General features: G+C 42.1%; 1 protein-coding gene across 1 annotated transcript in view; it reads left to right on the top strand.

Annotated features, from left to right (window-relative positions):
- MTCL1 (microtubule crosslinking factor 1) overlaps positions 1-21,117 on the top strand; it is a 474,698-nt gene that overhangs the window by 274,986 nt on the left and 178,595 nt on the right. Inside the window, exons 5-8 of the mRNA XM_030187538.1 lie at positions 3,993-5,318; positions 6,823-6,981; positions 13,291-13,413; positions 14,380-14,613. Coding sequence (XP_030043398.1) covers positions 3,993-5,318; positions 6,823-6,981; positions 13,291-13,413; positions 14,380-14,613 — 1,842 coding nt within the window. The remainder of the gene's footprint in view (positions 1-3,992; positions 5,319-6,822; positions 6,982-13,290; positions 13,414-14,379; positions 14,614-21,117) is intronic.

Genomic DNA, 21,117 nt, shown 5'->3' with positions numbered 1-21,117 from the left:
TTGCAATCCTGCAGTGCCCGCAAGGTCCCCCTGCTCCGGAAGGCACATGTGACGGCCCGTCTGAAGTTTGCCAGTGAACACCTGGATGATGCCGAGAGTGATTGGGAGAAGGTGCTGTGGTCAGATGAGACAAAAATTGAGCTCTTTGGCATGAACTCAACTCGCCGTGTTTGGAGGAAGAGAAATGCTGCCTATGACCCAAAGAACACCGTCCCCACTGTCAAGCATGGAGGTGGAAATGTTATGTTTTGGGGGTGTTTCTCTGCTAAGGGCACAGGACTACTTCACCGCATCAATGGGAGAATGGATGGGGCCATGTACCGTACAATTCTGAGTGACAACCTCCTTCCCTCCGCCAGGGCCTTAAAATGGGTCGTGGCTGGGTCTTCCAGCACGACAATGACCCAAAACATACAGCCAAGGCAACAAAGGAGTGGCTCAGGAAGAAGCACATTAGGGTCATGGAGTGGCCTAGCCAGTCACCAGACCTTAATCCCATTGAAAACTTATGGAGGGAGCTGAAGCTGCGAGTTGCCAAGCGACAGCCCAGAACTCTTAATGATTTAGAGATGATCTGCAAAGAGGAGTGGACCAAAATTCCTCCTGACATGTGTGCAAACCTCATCATCAACTACAGAAGACGTCTGACCGCTGTGCTTGCCAACAAGGGTTTTGCCACCAAGTATTAGGTCTTGTTTGCCAGAGGGATTAAATACTTATTTCCCTCTGCAGAATGCAAATAAATTCATATACTTTCCACAATGTGATTTTCCGGATTTAATTTGTGATGTGCTATCTCTCACTGTTACCAATAATCTACCCTTCAATTATGGGCTGCTCATGTCTTTGTCAGTGGGCAAACTTACAAAATCAGCAAGGGATCAAATACTTATTTCCCCCACTGTACAATGATTAAATCATCTAACTAAAAGAAAGCTATAAGACAGATCCTATATAATAATTTGCACCTCTGTCTGGATGCCTGGGTTCGTTGACATACTTCCCATTGGTCCGCCCTGGGGATGACGTCAGAGGGCAGACCAATGGGAAGTGAGAGGGAAGGGAAGCCAGTACCAGTCAGCGGAGGGTGAGTTCCAGCCCCCTCCCCTCTGAGTTCCATGCCCCCCCTCCCTCTCCTCCCCTCCGAGTTAGAGGCCCCCCTCCCCTTCCAGTTGCAGGACCCCTTCAACTTGCAGGACGCCCCACTCCCCTTGAAGTTGCAAGACGCCGCCCTCCATCCCTCCTTCCTCTCCCGTCCAAGTTCCACAGCCCCGCGCCTCCCTCCCACCCTTTCTCTCTCTTCCCTCTGACTGCAACCATGACGTGTCCTCTGGCAGCCCCTCGCCTTCCTGCGTGCCGGCTGTAATTTAAAAATTCTTACCTCGGGGTCCGGCATCAGCAGTGAAGGCGAGCAGCGCTTCAGACTCCCTTCCCATCTGTCTCAGCTCTGCTGCCTTCCCATCTGTCTCAGCTCTGCCTCTGGTCCAGCCCTTCTGCAAACAAGAAATGAGGGCGGGACCAGAGGCAAAGCTGAAAACAGAAGGAAAGGCAGTCTGAAGCACCATGCCTGCTCGACTTCACTGTTGCCGGCGGACCACGAGATAAGAAGTTTTAAATAACAGCCGGCACTCATGAAGGCGAGGGGCAGGTGGACACGTCGTGATTCCACTCAGAGGGCAGAGAGGGAGGGAGGCCGGGGGTGTGGAACTCAGACGATGGGGGGCATGGAACGGGGGGAGGAATGGAGGGGGTAACAAGTTTTAAATAACAGCCAGCACTTACGAAGGCGAGGGGCAGGCGGACACGTCGTGCTTCCATTCAGAGGGCAGAGAGAGAGAGGAAGGGAGGTGCGGTGGTGTGGAACTCGGACGACGGGGGGGCATGGAACTCGGAGGGGAGGAGAGGGTCCTGGAACTCGAGCGGGAGGTGGGGTCCTGGAACTGGAAGAGTAGGGGGGTCCTGGAACTCGAAGGGGAGGGGTGGTCCTGCAACTTGAAGGGGAGGGAGGCTGGAACTCGGAGTACAGAGAGGGACGGATGCGCAGGGGTGTGGAACTCCAAAGACAGCATGGAACTCCGAGGACAGGGAGGGGGGCCTGGAATTCACATGAGAGGGAGGAGGCCAAGCAGCAACTGCGGGGAAAACTTTGCTAGTGGCAGTTTCATTTCTGTCTGAAGTGGGCCTTTTTTACTAGTATATACATATTATACATACAACATCACTGGTCAGAAATTTCAGGCCCTTATCTCATCAGCCAGGAGGCCCGTTGCAGCAAAAGCCTGAATTCTCTTTATGACCAGGAACAGTCTTTTTTGCATGATGCAGCCACCCACAGATGAGCCTCAAAGCTCTGCTGCAACAAGCTTTTTATTAAGCTAAAGCTTATTTTCAGAGCCAAGGAAAATTACAGAATGCTTGAGAATAGGTAAACAAGCCATACTGTGGGAATGTGGTCACATGTTTCCCAGTCCAGGTGGCCAATCTGAACTCGAAAACAAGTTCCATCTTTCCCTTCACATAACAAATTAATTAGAGCTGTGTCTTATCTTCTGCATTCCTACTTATTTTCACGCAATCAAAGTTAATCATTTTTAAACAGAATTACTTCTAATCAACAATACAGACCCCAAGTGCACTTGTTAGTCAAGGCAGATAGAGTTGTAAAGCAATCTCTAAAATCCTTTTTATTACACACCACCAGGACCTGGAGTTTCTGGGAGTGTTCTTCAGTACCCAGGCAGGGAAGGTTTTCTTGCCTCAGCATCGTCACCTCAAGCTCAAACAACAAATTCTCAAGGCCTCTCTCTCTTCCCTGCCCCCGGTGCTAAAGGCCTCTAGCACCTGTGTTTACTTCTGAGCATCAGCCTCCTAGTGTGTGTGTTTATTGGGGGAGGGCTGTAGTGATGAATAAAGGGGCCCTTTTACAAAGGCGCGGGAGGGCTGACGCTCGGGTAGTTCATGCCCAATTGGCACTACTGCCGGCATAGCGCGTGCACCCTGTGGTAATTCTGATTTTGACACACACCAAATCCCACAGTAAAAAATAATTTTTTATTTTCTACTGCAGGGGCATTCCCGGTGGTATCCAGCAGCGTTCCAACGTTGGCATGCACTTTATGGTTACCACTTGAGTAGCGCGTGAGCCCTTACCACTAGGTCAGTGGGTGGCAGTAAGGGCCCAGGCCGTAAATAGTTACATGCTAATTGTAATATTAGCGCAGGCCCATTAAAAAATAGCCTTTTTTCCAGCCGCGGTAAAAAAAAATGGTCTAGTGTGCACCTAAAAGACGCACCCACACTACAGCAGGCTACTTTTTACTGCAGTTTTGTAAAAGTACCACAAAGTGTTTAAACTGTGTAGTAAACAAACCCATTAGAGTTTGTGTATTTCACATACACTAATACATTTAACAGGCGTTCTGAATTTTAGGTGTTGGTATACCTGGTGATTCTTAAAATTGACTTTACTGCTACCAAAATGTATTAAATATAAATCTTTCCATTTGTTTTCTTTTATTTTCTGAGGTTTTTAAAAATACTTTGTGACAGCTGAATTGCTGAATTTTACTGTTCAGTTGTACACATAACACTCACTGTTAAATATGCTAAAATCATAGCTAATATATCATTTTTCTTATTTTTTCCCCATTCTGAAAGTGGACCCAGTATAGCCACTGGAAGGGAGGAAAGAATAAGAAAAGATATTTTAATATTATTCTTTATTTGTATTGCTTTTCTTGTGTAAAGAGTTTCAAGATTTAGAAAATGTATAGAAATTTGGAAAACAAAATTGACATGAACATCCTTTTACCTTCAAACTAGGTTGAATTAGAATATCTTCTAATAGGGTTTCACTGAACGTTAGCCTGAAGGATTTTAAATTCTATAAATGTAGACTTCCCAAATAAAAAGGATTTTAAGTGCAGTGATCAGTTTTCAGAAATTGCTAACTTCTGCACTTTTTTTTTTTTTTGTATTTCTTTTCTTAACAGGAAGACAGTGCTGATTTGAAGTGCCAACTTCAGTTTGCCAAAGAAGAAGCAGCACTTATGCGTAAGAAGATGGCCAAGCTGGGAAGAGAAAAAGACGAACTGGAACAGGAATTGCAGAAATACAAGTCGGTATATGGAGATGTGGATAGCCCTCTATCAACAGGGGAAACAGGTGGCCCACCTAGCACCAGGGAAGGTGAGCTGAAGCTTCGACTCAAATTGGTAGAAGAAGAAGCTAACATCTTGGGCAGGAAGATTGTGGAGCTGGAAGTGGAAAACAGAGGCATTAAAGCTGAGATGGAGGACATGAGATGCCAATACGAGAGAGAATGCCTTAGCCAGGACCACATTTCAAGCATTCCTACCTCGCCATATGGTGACTCAGTGGAATCTGCCACAGAACTTCGTCGCCATTTGCAGTTTGTTGAAGAGGAAGCGGAGTTGCTGAGAAGGTCAATTTCTGAGGTAGAGGATCACAACAAACAACTCACAAGTGAACTGAATAAATTCAAATTTGGGCCTGGCCAGGAGTTGGGTTGGATAGAGGACAGTGATACCAAATCTAGTGGTACCCTTCACGAGGAGCTGAAATCGGCTCAAATGCAGATCAGTGACTTGAGTGGAAAAGTGATGAAACTTCAATATGAGAACCGTGTGTTACTGTCTAATGTGCAGCGCTATGATCTGGCTTCCCACTTGGGGCTACACACTGCAAGTCCCCGGGACAGTGATGCTGATAGTGACACAGGAAAGAAAGAGAGTGACAGTGAAGATGGGCATTCTCAGCCAAAGAGAGAAGGACCAATTGGAGGTGAGAGTGATTCTGAAGAAGTCTACGAGAAGACATCAGGGTTTGGGAGTGGGAAACCATCAGAGGTCAATGACCTAATCATATGTTCCTCTGAGTTGATGAGAATCAGGGAGGATACAGAGTATCTAATGAGCATCAAGCGCGAAGCAGAGCAACTAGAAAGGACTGTTGACCATCTCATTACCGATACAGACTGCTTGATTTATGACACTAAGGTACACATGAGCAGCAACACCTCCAAGCAGTCACTGAAAAGCAGTGATGAGAAAAAAGAGGTAACAAAGCAGCCTGAACTCTTGAACACTCTTAATTCTCGAATGAAGACCTTTAGGAAAGAGTTGCAGGTTTTTCTAGAAAAGGTTGACCATGTTGGGGCAGGCTTGAAAGAACATGCGGAAGACCTCTCCCCAGTGCCCCATCTCACGGAATCTTCCAGTTTCCTGTCTACTATGACATCAATGTCTCGAGATTCTCCCATTAGTAACTTTGGAAAGGAGTTGACCACAGACTTCCAGGTAAGTTAGCAAAGTCTTTTGTGTTTCCTATTTTTACCTGTTTTTGCTTCCTCCTTGTTTGATTTGCAATGCAAAAGCTAATTTACTCTTGGCTGCTTTATTATGGTTTCAAGTGTGCTCGTTTGTATGCAAAGTTGTAAATGGCTAAAATACTAATATTTCCTTTTTTTATTTTTATTTGCTGCAATTGTTCAGAGGCGGTTCCTAGTATTTCAGTCTAAGTAAATGAAGATAGCAAGAGTTTATTTTGGGTAAAAAAAAAAAGGGATCTTGATTCTGAAAAGCAAAGAGAATTTTGTATCCTAGCAATTAACAATTTCAGAGGCCCTTTTACTAAAGCGTGTCGGGCAGTTATTGCGTGAATTTGCACAGGGTAACTGTGACTGCACAAGTGCTGTAACTGTTCCTGAGTTGGCTTAGCGGTTAGTATGCACAAATTTGTGCATTAAGAGCATTTTGTGTTGGGGGCAGGTGGATCGAGCAAAGTGCAGAAGTGTATGGCACATACATGTGCTAACCAGCGCTTGTGCAGTTAGCATGAGTCCACGTAGGGGGTCTTTTACAAAGGTACGCTAGCATTTTTAGCACATGCTAAACTCTAGAGACACCCATATATTCCTATGGGTGTCTCTAGCGTTTAGAGTGTGCTAAAAATGCTAGCGCACCCTTGTAAAAGGGACCCCTTAGTGCCTCTCAAATAGGAGACGCTGAATGCATCTGCACTAATTGTAACCAGAGTATTGTGTGCTAATGGATGTTTTAACGCATGAGCTTCAAAAGGATATGCTGGGCACTCCCCACAATAGTTGTCATGTTAGATTTGTACTTACCACACGTTAATTTTTTTTTTGCATCAAGTCACTGTAACTGCAAAATCTAATGCACTTTAGTAAAAGGGACTCTCGGTGGCATTTCTGGAGGCATTCCGTAAGTTTTTTTCCCCCATGCCTGATTATTGAAGCATTTTTTAAAACCATGCCAGTCTAAGTTTGTGTTTTTTGAAAAGCCGGATTGCAGTTTGTTTACATAACCAAGGTTGGAGAGGCCAAGACAACTCAGCCAAAGAAGGACCACAGTTGTAAGATGTTGCTGGTACTCAATGGATGCATGTTTAATCTGTGAACCGCCCCTGGATATGGCTTATCTGCACGGCACAAGTAAGGGTGGAGGAGCCTTCTGTCCCAAATCCTTCACATCTAGCGTGCTTGCTGCTGGTTTGACTCATGCATCTCTCATTTGCATGCGCGCCTCATAACCGGTGTTTGCATTCTTTTCTCCTCTTTCTCTTTTTGCTTTTCAGATATTTCAGCCCATCATTTTGCTCATTCTCATTTTAGTTTTGTTCTCTTCACTCTCTTACGCCACTGTGTTTAAGTTGTTTTTTCTGTTCATGCTTTTTTTTGTCTTGTAGTTTTTTCAGTCGTCTACTTTACCCATTTTTTGTTTTTCTTTATTCCCTTCTGTCCTTTGCTTTTGTTTATATTACCGCCCATGCACGTAACAGTCTAAATTGAGGGATCAGGTGGAGTGGCAGCTTGGCCAAGATCATGGAGAGGAGCAAGAGAGTCATCGCCTTCGTATCGCCACCACTGAACCACATCGCAGAGCTGATGGAGACAACAAACCCTACAGGCCAGGAGGAAACGACTTTTTCAGTCTAGAGGTTAGCATCGTCTGTTCTCAGAATGCCACCTTGCAGTGTGCTCTTCACAGACCATCACAGCTTTACTTTATTTAATTGAAGAAAAACAGAAAATCTAAAATGTAATTGACTTTTCTGAAGTATTTTTAAGCCTTTTGTGAGGCCTAATTGAAAAATTTCCAGGTCAAAGAAATCATTGAAAGGACTCCTGTGTAACTCTTATAATGGTAGATACACAATTGTGTGAATTATTCTGCTATGGAGGGTGATGAGTCTGTTTGGCAGCCAGTGCAACATGCAAATTATTTTGTGATTTAAATGAATTCTAGTAATTTAATCCATGCCATGGTTTGGTTTGACATTGCATGTAGTTTTATGAGGAAGTAAAAGAAAGGGTTTAGCCATGTGAAAAGTATTTTTAAAGAAAAAAAATCTGTATTCATATTTATCTTGGGCAACGAGGACAATTTATTGCATTTTTTAAAAGATACAGTAGAAGTAAACATTCTTGGTGTGACTATGTCAAGCATTTGGGGAGATTCTATATATGGCGCCTAAAAAATCAGCAAAGAAATCAATGTCTAAGCATTGCCTAGATTTAGGCGCGGTGTATAGAATATGCTTAGTTGATATCTCAGCACCTAAAACTATGTACCTTCATTTACACCAAACAAAAACAAGGCGTAAATCCCAACGTCTAGATTTACGTGCACTGGGCCATATTCTATAACTAAGCGCGTAAATTTCAGTACGGCCACAAAACACCCATAACCACGTCCCTTCTTGCCTGCGCGTGTTAGAAGTTAGGCGCACTGCATTGCAGAATGCGCTTGGCAAGTTGTGCGCATACATTCTAATTATTGTCAATTAGTGCTTATTATCGCTTGTTAAGAGCTGTTATCAATGCTGATTAGCTTGTTAAGCCAATTAAGTTACGTGCTTTGTTATAGAATGCTCTACCAAGACCTATCCGTACCATTGGCGGCCTTTTGCCCTTCAGAAAAGCACTGAATACCCATCTGTTCAAGATAGCCTACCCTAACGATTCAACCTAACCAAAACTTGCCTACATGATTCTTATTGACAATAGTTATACATTGACCATGTTTCCCATTATCCTTTTTGCTACCCCATAGCCATTCCTCTCCATCTTCCTACGCCTACCTCCCAACGCTCATTTCCTTCTGCACCCAATTCCTCCTATGTTCAATTTACTTATCCATTAATATTGCATTTACTACAAACTGTATATTCTTCTTACAACTTTGTAATTCTTTATATTGTTACTATGTAAGCTGCTTTGAGCCTGCCACGTGTGGGAAAGCGCGGGGTACAAATGTAATACATAAATAGAATGCACTTAGATTTCGGCACGGATCTCTAGGAGCACGATATAGAATCCAGGGGTATACACACCTATGCACCATTTTCCAGTATTGCTGGAGTCTGGGTATGTCCACACAGTGCAAACATATAGTGCAGGGTCACTCAGATACCATAAAAGCTCAGAAGCTCAACAGGAGCAGGTTCATGGAGATCACAGTCAGCACAGATAGAAGCAGTTTAAATAGAGAGCACTTGTTTTGAAGAGAGAGAGTGCCATGGTATGGTGGTTCCCAAACCTGGCCCTGGAGGCACTTCTGCCAGTCTGGTTTTCAGGATAGCCACAATGAATATTCATGAGGGAGATTTGCATACACTGCCTCTACTGCAGACTGGCTGGGGTGCCTCCAGGGCCAGGTTTGGGAATCACTTGTGTAGAGGGGTCACTGTAGTGCCGACTGTCGTCTTTTGAATGAGATACTAACCTGAGATCCTGTTTGTTTATTATATTAAATATGTCAATGGCATTCTCCCCCCCCCCCCCCAAGAATAAATGTTAACCATGGAGCCAAAACTACATTCCAGTATAGGCTTTTGGTTCCAGAAGAGTATCGGGGAGAGCTGGAATGCTATAAGGATACATCAATCAGCACAATGAGCTGAGGATTTGCAGCAAAGAACTATAAGATAATATTGAGTTATTGGGATTAGAGAACTCACAAACAGGAACGATCGCTGAAGACTGAAAGATTCTGGTGTTTGCTGACTATAGAGAAAACACTTTGATAAGAAAAATATTTGATTGCTTAGGGCTTAAAGCTGGCCAGCACCTTATCGAGTACCGTTTGAGTAAATGCGGTTGCATTTGTTCTGTAACTGGCTGAAGCTCTCTGCAATCTTTATTTGTACATTTTGTCTTTTGATTAAAAGGGAACAATTTTCATTCTGAATGCAAAAGGAAATTGGCTAATTAGTTAATAAGCTCCAGAGAAGCAGGTTGTCTTGTAGAGTGATGACATTGTGCAGCCTGAGTGTAAACATCTTCCTTTGTTTGGTCTGTATCCCCTCAATTAATATGGCACTAGGAGACTATATCACAGTTATCTAAAACAGACATGGATTAAGCTCAGCTAGCAATTAATAAAATGTGCTGCTTTTTGCTGAAAATCCTCTTAAAAAGCTTTAGATCTAAGATGTGGCAGCAGAGCCTGACTTCTGTAGTAAAGTAGTTTGGTTAATGCCCCGTTCTGTAAGAGCTAAAATGACAGTTTGAGGGATGGTAAAATCACCGCTGTTATTAAAAGAAATGTATTGTAGGGGGTGATGAGAAGGTTTCATTCTATTTTGTAGGAAAAAAAAAGGTTTAAATTACAACATAAAGAATTAGGTTTGTGAAGTACAGCTTGCTTTTACTGGGATCTTATTAAATTATGGCAAAATAACCAATTGCATATATAAATATTCTTGTAGCCTTGTGTACATTTTATAAATAAATAAATATTTCCACTCTCGTCCACCACATACCACTCCTCACACACCACCCAGTCTAACTACTGTCTAACCTACTGCACACCCACTCAGCAACTCTTAATTCCCTTCCACACATTCTCAGTGTCCCACTCCTCAGCCGCCGCCATCATCACAGCCTCCACACGACCAAAATGATAAAGGGGATGGAACTCCTCCCACATGAGGAAAAGCTAAAAAGGTTAGAGCTCTTCAACTTAGAAAAGAGACGGCTGAGGGAACATATGATTGAGGTCTACAAAATCCTGAGTGGTGTAGAACGGTTAAAAGTGAATCAATTTTTCACTCTTTCAAAAAGTACAAAGACCATGGGGACCCCCAATGAAATTACATGGAAATATCTGTAAAACAAATAGGAGGAAATATTTTTCGCTCAAAGAATAGTTAAGCAGTGGAATGCATCGCTAGAGGATGTGGTAACAGTGGTTAGCATACCTGGGTTTAAAAAAAGGTTTGGACAAGTTCTTGGAGGAAAAGTCCATCGTCTGTTATTGAGATGGACATGGAGGAAGTCACTGCTTGTCCCGAGATTGGTAGCATGGAATGTTGCTACTAATTGGGTTTCTGCCAGGTACTTGTGTTCTGGATTGGCCACTTTGGAATCAGGATACTGGGCTAGATGGACCCTTGGTCTGACCCAGTATGGCTATTCTTACGTTCTTATGTGCCTCATGTGCCGTATAACCTACTCACCATGCAGTCACACCAGAGTACAGAGGCATAAAGATATTTTCAGTTTTGTTTTCATTTCATTCCAGATAATCCCTAACACTCTATTTGCTTATTGGCAACCACAGCACACTGGGACAAAGATTTGAACTACTTATCTATAATGTTCCAAGATATTGTTTTCTTGGGTGGTGACTCCAACTCAGAACCTGACATTTTGTACCTATAGTTGGGATTATTTTTCCCTATGTGCATTGCTTTGCATTTATCCACATTAAAGTCCATCTGCCATTTAGATATCCAGGGGTCCTTTTACTAAGCTGCAGTAAAAAGTGGCCTTTGGTAGTGTGGGTGCGTGTTTTTGGCACACACTGGGTCATTTTTTACCATAGCTGGGAAAAAAGGCTTTTTTCAATGGAGGCAGTATATGGCTGTGCGCTAGAATTAAAGGTAGCACATGGTTATTTACTGCCTGAGCCCTTACCACCGTCCATTGACCTAGCGGTAAGGGCTCACGCGCTACGTGAATGGTACTCGTGCAGCATGCACCAATGTGGCCTTGCTGCCAATTACCGTCAGGAACGCCTCCCCGTGGTAGAAAATAGAAAATATTTTCTACTGCGGGAAACAGCGTATGCCAAATTCAGCATTACCACTAAGTGGGCACGCTACCCAGGTGGTAGTGTTGATTTGGCGTGCATTACACGTGCGGTAGCCCTACCATCGCTTTGTAAAAGGGGCTCCAAGTCTCAGAAGAACATTCTACATAGTCCTCTGTTGATTTAATAACTTGGAATAATTTTATCTGATCTTCAGTTTGATCACTTCACTCATTGCTTCTTTCTCTAGATCATTTATGAATGTTAAGTTTAGGTTAAACAGCTCAGATCCCAGTACAGACCCTCATGTATTCCACTATTTACCTCTTTCCATTTGGAAAACTATTTCATCCCATTTTCTGTGTATTGTTTTTTTTTTATAGCCAGTTTCCAGTCTATAATCATTTCTTCTTGTTCCATGTTTCTTGAAGAGTCCTTCAAGACAGACTTGTCAAATGCTTTTGTTAATCCAGATAATGCTATGGCAGTCTTTTTACAAGGGCTTTTTGTGTTTGAGATGTGCATAAACTGGCACTTAAAACAAACCCAAAGGTAAAGGTGAAAACCCTATGTAAAATCCAAGCAGAAACCCAAATAGTAGGGGTGGACCAAAGAATCTTCACAGCTAAATGTAATGCAACAAGGTTTAATCAGCACCAGACATGTACTTGACCTGACTCGTGTTTTGACAGGATAGCCAGTCTGCTTCAGGGATCATACACTCAAAGCTGGAACACAAAATTGTGCCTACAAATAGGTGGGAAAATGTGGGATACAAATGTAACAAATAAATAAATAAAATAACACTGGTTAATTTTGGCATGCTTTATGGCGTCTTTATGGTGGTTCAACGATTCTTGCATAATAAACCAGTATTATTGTTCTGTACTCACAATTTTGCATTCCACCTTTCAGTGTATGATCCCTGAAGTAGATGGGCTAGTCCTGTCAAAACACAACCCTGTGTCAGGTCAAGTACACCTCCTAGCATGTCCTGATGAGATGCATACCAAGTCAGGATTGGAATATTTGTTAGATTTCACTGTCTTATCACCTCATCCTGTCTAGGTGGATGGTAGTAAATCCTACACTATACTTTTTTCCCATCACACATGGAATTTCTGTCCATAAAGATTTGATACTGAATTTCCTGCAAGGCTTTTATTCTATTAGACTCGATGCTAAACATAGAGCACCACCCCCTACCAATTTGATGTACCCTATCATTTCTATATAATTTGTAGAAATGATAGAGTAGATCAGATTGGTAGAGGAATGGTGCTGTGTTAAGCTTTGAATCAGAGTGTTCAACTGGTTGTTATCCTTCGATTAGTTTAATTTATTAATGTATATTCCGCCTATATACCTAAACAGATGACAAAAGAAAAATATATAATTCAGAAGGCACAGCAATAAACACATGCACTGAACAATAAAATATAATTAAAACAAAACATAAAACCTGATCTGCTTCAAATTTTCCTAATCTTCCTTTGAAGATTTCTAATGATAGAATTGCCAACCATAAGTGCCTTTGTAATCTTTCTTTCTGGGCATGTGCCCTTGGAGTTTCATCTTAAGTGCGAATGGATCACCTGGATGGCAGGTCATTGAAAGCTCATACCTCAATAAATAGGTTAGTCTGTAAGATGCCACCTGCCTTGTCAGACTTGCTAAAAATACATGCATGGTTGACGCAAAGAAAGATAAAATATATTTACTTTTTATTTATAAAGTTTTATAGCTCTATAAAGTGCTTTGGAAATGGGTACTTAATTAAAATATCATCAACTTTTATATCAACAGAATTCCTGGCAGGGATAAATATTTCTTTTTAGAGGAAAGTTGAAGTCCCATTCTGTATGATTTATTGCAGTGAAGTCGTCTTTCACCAGATATTATAGGTATCGCAAGAGAAAGTATTCCACAGGCTGGTGTGGTAAGGACCCAGTTTCTGATTTTTGCTGAAGGTCAGAGGTTTTCAGGTGACACGTGAGAAATCAAGATTCCTAATGTGAAGCGCTGCGTACGACTGGTAGCGCTATAGAAATGATTTGTAGTAGTAGTAATGTTTTTTCTTTCATGAAGTGTTTTCATGTCTGCTTACGATATTAACTATGTGACTGGGTTTTTTTTCTGCTATCATATTTTTTGTATTTTTTCACTAAAGTTCTCTTTTTCACTTAACTTGCCTGTTTGTTTTACCAACTAGCTCAGGGATCCTCATGTTTCACCCGAACAGACTTTATCATTGCGAGAACTTCAGGCTCACCTTGAGCAGGAGCGAAGACTTCACCAGGAGGAACAAGAAAAGGCTGCAGATAGAATCATTCAGGTAAGAGAATAATCTATTGAAGTAGCAGATAATGTATTAGAAAGGCTGCCAAGAGGCTATACCATGCCGCCCCTCATGTTCTAAGTTGTCAAGTTGAAAGTGTCTCTAATTTTAAGGGTATTTTTCCCCAGGGGTTTCTGATAGTGTTTATGTTTTGCTGATTTCAGCAAGCTTTCTCTCTCATGAGGTTACCCTATTATTGGTCACGGTTGCTAACGGAAATCCCCAAAAATGACTGACACACATGCAACATGCAATCATTTCATAGCACCCTGAGCAATATTTTCAAACATTTTACAGGTACAGAGATGAAGACATATAAATCCTAATGTTTTTAGTGTGTGATAAATAATTATAGTTCCCTGTTGCTAAGACAAGAAAAAATGTTCACAAAATAAATTTAATAAGACATTTAAATTAGTTTTAAATAGTACATACAACATTTTGACCACTGCTATCATTATCACCCGCCTCCTTTTATTTTTCCATGGAGTACTGCAGATCACATGTTTTATGTATGTATGCAGTATCTTTAATATGGGGGCAGTGCAGCCATACAGGCACAAGGGAGGTGGAGTATCAAAATTGTGCCTCGTCCCTGCTTGGCCGTGATGCAGTGGGCAGAACAGGGGTGCTAAGGTTGGGACTCTTTTGGTGGTGTTGAAGAGGAACGTAATGATGAAGTGAAACAAACCATGTGCATATGGTTCCCTGGCAGCTGTAAAGTAAACAAACTGTGCAATTCTTCAGCAGACCATTAAGTATAGTTAGTTAAACTGGTCTGTAAGTTATGCCCTTCATGTTTAAAGTTTCCTAGAAAGGAAGAGAGCTTGCTAGACAAGCTAGTATTGATCACTACTGAAAGAGTTTGTCTTGGTAATTGTTTTGAACATTAAATCTTTATTGAACTTATCTCCTTGTACAACAGATATAATAGCATTTCTGGTTGTTTCTCAACCCTTATAGCTGGAAGAGGAGCACCTAACGAGCTTAAGGAGGAAAGAGCTGGAGGTGCAAAGTCTGAATTTGCAAAACAAACTGGAAGAGAAAACCTGGAGCCAGGAGAAGAATCTTCTTCAGCAGGAGCTTCAATATTTCCAGCGGAATGTTTTCGTGCTGTATGTCCAGCTAAGATGGCTGCTGAAACACTTGCGGCAGTGCAGAAAGGTGCAAAAAGAAGTTGGAGAGGAGTTGCTAGAGGTAACTTTGCCCTCTTGTTTTTACACTTTACAAGCAGTTCAGTGTCCTTGAGTGATATTGGAGAGGAGTTGGTGAGGGGCGTTCGTCTTTGTGCATTATCACGCCAAGGTCCTCCTGATGGATTATACATAATGAGGACCTCGAGGAATGGTTTCATGCTTGGTATGAGAAGCCAGGCATATAAAGGGCAATTCTATAACTGGGTGCCCACATTTAAGGTGTCGCCTACATATATAAATTTAAGGAATGCCAGCATATTTATGGATAAGTGTACACTCGTGTGCATAAGTGACATTGAAGCGATTAAGCACTATTCTGCAAGGGTGTGCCTAAGTGGCATAGGGCCAGATTCTATATATGGCACTTAAAAATTCCACAAGGAAAACATTTCTGCCTAAGTGTATTCTATAAGTAGTGCCTAGATTTAGGCTCGGTGTACAGAATACGCTTAAAACTATGCAGATCATTTACACCAACAAAAACGTAAATCCCGGCATGTAGATTTAGGCGCAGAGGGCCATATTCTATAACAATGTGCTTACATTTTGGAACACCCATGAAACTCCCATTTCCCTGCCCATAGCCATGCCCCTTTTTGCCTGCGTGCGTTAAAATGTAGGCGCAGTACGTTACAGAATGCATTTAAGGAATTGTTTTTGCGAAAATTCTAATTATTGCCAATTGGTGCCCATTATTGCTTGTTAAGTGCTTCTAACACTGATTGGCTTTTTAAGCCAATTAACTTACACGTGTGTTATAAAATACGCTTGGATTTCGGCACGAAACGCTAGGTGCGCTATATAGAATCCGGGAGATTGTGTGTAAATGCATGGGAGTGGCCTAGTGGTTATTGTAGTAGGCTGAGTAGTGGAGGAACTGGGTTCGAGTCCCACTGCAGCCCCTTGTGACCCTGAGCAACTCCCTTAACCCTCCGTTGCCCCAGGTACAAAACTTAGATTGTGAGCTTACTAGGGATGGAGAAGATACTTGTACATAATAGGTAGACTACTATATCAAGAATCCAATAAACAAACATGTGGGTAGAGCATGGGAGGAGCATGGACAGCACTACCTCTTCCACAGATTGGCATCTGCTGTTGCACCAGGTCTATGGCTGGTGTAACTGCCTAGATTTTAAACTCATTGCATTGGGAATGACCAATGCAATGAGCCAGGATAAAAGCCCAAGGCTTTTATTAGATGTATACAGGAAAGCATGCTTGAAGACAACACATCAAATGGATACAAGAAACCATATATTTGGAGATGGACTCAACACGGTCCGTGTTGGCTTATATGCCTTCATCAGGAGGCCAAGTACTCAGCAAGCAAAAGATGCACAACAAAAATCACAAAGCACTGTGCACTTGGTTCGGAATCCCTCCAACTATATTCTCCAGTATATGGCTGCAACAAGAACAGCAAAAAGATTTTAAGTGCACCAGTGCTGGGTTACATAAGCATTCTGTAATGTAAGTGGGGTTCCTGGATGCTGTTATAGGATTGGCACTCACCACGTGGCATCAGGATGCCTGAAAGGAGCACCTACATATAGAATTGTTTGCATAATTCCAAAAGAGAAGGTTATCAAATTGGAACTGAAAATTAAAAGGTGAAATTGCACAAATAAGCAATGAAGAAGGCCAAGCGTATAAGCAGTTTTTGTCTCAATTTCAAACTTCAGTGGCCACAGTGACATTTAGCCCCTGAGAGTTTTCATTTTTATGTTCTAGTATTACTCTGTTTTCTGTAATACTAATATATTCACTGTTTTACATAATTATTGTGGAACAAATAGTATTAAAAGCACCTCGGTAGTAGAGAGAAAATTGTGTCTCATGGGGATGGCTGCTAAAATACCTATCTAAGGGGCCATAAGTACACAAAGGTTGCCATACAAAGATCCCAAAACAGTACAATACATTTTATTCTGCTTTTTCTAGAAATATGCAGTGGATTTTCCCAAATTCATTTTAATAATGGCTTATGCACTTTTCTTTTTGGAAGCTATCAACCCTTTTTTAAACCCCGCTAAGCTAACTGCTTTTACCACATTCTCTGGCAACGAATTCCAGTTTAATTACACGTTGCATGAATAAATATTTTCTCTGATTCATTTTAAATTTACTACTTTGGATGAGAGGGAGAGATGGATGATAAGAGGGTGACAAAACAGTAGAATGTTATGGTTTATAAAAATGTTGAGTCCTGTCTGGTAGGTGTCAAAATATTTCATCATTTTGACTTCAAAGGTCTTACATTCCTGGATTGTCTTAAAATTTCCTTTTAGTATTCTTACCATAAGATCATTGATTCAGTGTTCTGGTTTTGTGAAATGCTGTCCCACATAGGTGGCATCCTAGTTGGCATTGGAATGTTTAATAATATATCTACATGAATTAAGCCTCTTTAGCATCTGGCTTGTTTCTCCAATATAGCACCCTTCTTCTCACTTTTTGCATATACCAGATTTGAGAATGAGCATGTAAAGGATCCCTTTATGCTAAATGTGAGTGATCGTAGGATCCTGTGAGATGTGTTGACACAGTTTGCAGCTAGGCATATTGCAGGGACTTGTGCCATTCTCTTCTTTTTGAGCTTGTATTGGGAGTTTGCTTTTCACTAATTTCTGTTTCAGATTAGATGGCTGTCGAAAGGCCAGCACTGGGACTATCTCTTTCAGTAATTCATCCTCCTGGAGTAGTGGCTGTAGATCTTTTATGATTCTTCTTAATTTTTCTAGCTCTGGATTATATGTCACTACAAGAAGAGGGATTATCTCTGTGGCTTTCTTCTCTCTCTACTGCAGTAGGTTTTCTCTAGGTATTTTAAGGGAAGAAGCAATATTGTTGGAGATTATTTTGGGATTGTAGCCTTTTTGTTTGAAGGAATCAGTCAGGATTTTGAGGTGTTTATCTCTGTCTCTTGGGTCAGAGCAGATATGGTGGTGTGGTGTTGTGTGGTTTGGCTGTATATATTGGATTTTATTTGTATGTGAAGGGTGGAAGCTAGGGTTGTGGAGGTAACTGCATCTGTCTGTAGGTTTCCTGTATATAGATGTTTGTATATAGCCATTGTTGATGGAAACTGTGATGTCTAAAAAACTGACTTTTTCTGGGGAGTAGTCAATTTTCAATTTGATTGTAGGATGGTATGTATTGGAGGAACTGTAAAAAATTGTTTGAGAGTCTCTTCTCTCTCAGTCCAAATCATGAAATGTCATCAATATTTTTCGTAAGTTCAAGATAACATTTCACAAGTAAATACTTGTCATAGCAAAACAGAGCAAGTAACGTTTAAACATAAAGAAAAAAAAAACATTTCTCTTCCTTAGACTACAATATGGAGGGGAGTAGATAATATAATATTAGGAGATCAAAACAAGGAACAATTAAAAGAGAGGCTATATGCTGGGACTGAGACTGGGCCTGGGTTGCTGTGAAGAGTTAACATATGCAATCTAGTTCCTGACTGATTGACCTATGTGGATGATGCTAGGGTGGGAGGGGAGGATTAAAAATTGAAAACTACCACTGTGTAATTGTGCTTAGTGGCCTTGCTATATGCTTGGCTTGTTTTCTTGGTTCTTTGGCTCTTTGTATTTTGTTAGTGGTTTATAATTAAAATTATGACCCCCCTTTTACTAAGGCGCGTTCTAAAATTGGGCGCATGCTTAAACGTTAGAGGCACCAATGCATTCCTATGGGCGTATCTAACGTTTAGCCTGCACCCAATTTTGGCGAGCGCTAGTGCACCTTAGTAAAAGACCCCCTATATAAATAAAAAGAGGCTATAACATGAATTCTCCCATCCCTTTTTCAAAAAACAACCTACTAATAAGAAATTACATGTCCAGTAACAATTTTCCTTAAATCCAATAAAGCTCTCAACTGCTCAGGAGCAAAGAAAACTTAACTTTTCCCCAAGTATTTTATAATACATTTGCAAGGGTAAGCTAACAGGAAGGAAGCTTCTAATGCTATTACTTCTTGTCTTACGGCCAAAGTACCTTTCTACGTTCCTGTGTTTGTTTGGTTACATCAGGATATATCCAAATCTTCCCACCATAAAACAAAGAATTTAAATCCCTGAAAGAGTCTCATCACTGTATTTTTTTTTTATTTTTGTTACATTTGTACCCCGCGCTTTCCCACACATGGCAGGCTCAATGCGGTGGGCAATGGAGGGTTAAGTGACTTGCCCAGAGTCACAAGGAGCTGCCTGTGCCGGGAATCCTATTCAAACATAAATGACACATATAACATGGCCTTTTCAGATTCCTCTGATAACAAAGTCTCCAAAATTGCTGAAATGTTTGAATTATTCACTTTTTGTTCTTAATTTACAGTTCCTTGACAGTCCCCTGCCTGTCTAAAAGTAGAAGAAGTATAATTCATTTAGAGGAGGAATAGCATCTGGTAAATATTCAAGAACTTCTACCAGGTGTCTATCAACTCCTTTTTCCTGCTGGCTATTCTTCTCCTCATGCACCCAAGCATCCTTCTAGCATTTGCTGTTGCCTTTTCTGCCTGTCTGGCCACCTTAATATCATCATGTATGATCACACACAAGTCCTGTTCTTCTTTTGTGCATAAAAGTTCTTCACTGGATAAACTATAGTTTTCCAGCCCAAATGCATGACTCTGCATTTTTAGCATTAAATCTTAGCTGCCAAATTCTAGACCATTAGGGTTATCTACCATATTGCAGATTGTGGTATCATCTACAAAGAGGCAAATCTTCCCAGACAGCTCTTCTGCAATACTGCTTAAAAAATATTAAAAAGAACCGGCCCAAGAACTGAACCTTGTGTGGCACACCACTGGTACATACCTTTCTTTTAAAGAGCGCCATTTATTACTATCCTTTGTTACCTTTAACTCAACCAGTTCCTAACCCAATTGATCACTTTAGGGCCTATACTGAGGGCAGAGGCATATCTGGACTTCGGCAGGAAGAGGAGCCAGAGTGAGGGGGCACATTTTAGCCCCCCCCCCCCCCCCCGCCATTGCCGGACCCCACCCTGCCGATGACCCTCTCCACCCCCCTCCCGCCGCCAACCCTCTCCCGCCGCCTACCTTTGCTGGCGGGGAACCCCAACCCCCACCAGCCGAGGTCCTCTCTTCTGTTGCAGCAAAGCTTCCTTCAGTTTAAAATTCTGAGTCTGACGTCCTGCACGTTGTACATTCAGGACGTCAGACTCAGAACAGGAAGCTTTGCTGCAACGGAAGAGAGGACCTTGGCTGGCGGGGGTTGTGTCCCCTGCCAGCAAAGGTAGGCGACGGCGGGTTGGCGGCGGGAGGAGGGGTAGAGAGGGTCATCAGCAGGGGGGTCCAGGGCCAAATCTAGGGGGGGCCCAGGCCCCCGTGGCCCCACGCAGATACGCCCTTGACTGAGGTCACTCGGTTTATTTATGTCATCTATTTGAAACCAGACAAAGGCTTTGTTAAAATCTCTAAGTACTCTACATCTAGTGCTCTCCCATGATCTGTATCTTTGATCACCCAGTCAAAGAAATTAATCAGATTTGTCTCACAAGAACTGTGTCTTGTGAAACCATGCTGCCTCAGATCCTGCAATCCATTGGATTCCAGAAACCTCACTATTGTGTGTTAAGTATTTACATTAATTTACTTACCACAGAATGGATCAGTTTAAGGACAGAGTACAACCTCCCGCCAACAGATCAATTTGCCTACTTCCAACTTCGGCATTACATGCGGAACCTCCCTTGGACAGTCCTTTGTGAAGATGTACAGGACACGTTAAATGAGGCTTTCATATTCAGTTCTCAAAACCAGGTACCGCTGATATATCATCATAGATATTTGCAAAACACCACGGAAGATGTGAATTATGCAGATCTGTGTGCTCAATGGACAGGAAACCTAAAGGTCCCCATCACAGCACAACAAACCTTATCAAGGGTATATCATTGCACGCCCAGCTCAAAATTCTGGGAGATGCAATACAAATTTGTTCTACGGATGTACATCTCTCTACCTCAAGCAAAGCGTGCCACGTTTGCAGTATCAGCAGAGTGCCCGAAATGCCACTTGACTCCAGCTACACTGGGTCACATGTTTTGTAGCTGCCCTGCGATGCGGACATAATGTACGCAACGAAGGAACAGGGGCATCGACGTGTGCGGTTGGACCCAACACTTCTATTTGAGGAATATCATCTCGCGGCTCCTGTTGCTCCAGGTTTGGTGGCGTTTCTCATGCGAGCCGTCCTTGTGGCCAAAGGAATGATTTTTGCAATGCTGGAGAGAGACACCCCCTCCACAGTACACCTGTTGGTTTTCTCAGATGGTCTCACTGCTCTCAATGGAGAGAATGGCAGTCCAAGATGTCTGCCACAAATGGGGAAACACTGAAGCAGTCAGCCCATAGCCGGATTTTGAACTAATCTCCTTGTTTGATTATGTTGTTTCTCATCATATAGATCATCATACAGCCTCAGGGTGAGCGGAGGGTGGAGAGGTGTGGGGGAAGAAGAAAT

This window comes from Microcaecilia unicolor, chromosome 1 (genome assembly GCF_901765095.1).
Source record: "Microcaecilia unicolor chromosome 1, aMicUni1.1, whole genome shotgun sequence".
NCBI classification, from domain to species: Eukaryota; Metazoa; Chordata; class Amphibia; order Gymnophiona; family Siphonopidae; genus Microcaecilia; species Microcaecilia unicolor.
This window is presented reverse-complemented; position numbering and strand designations above follow the sequence as displayed.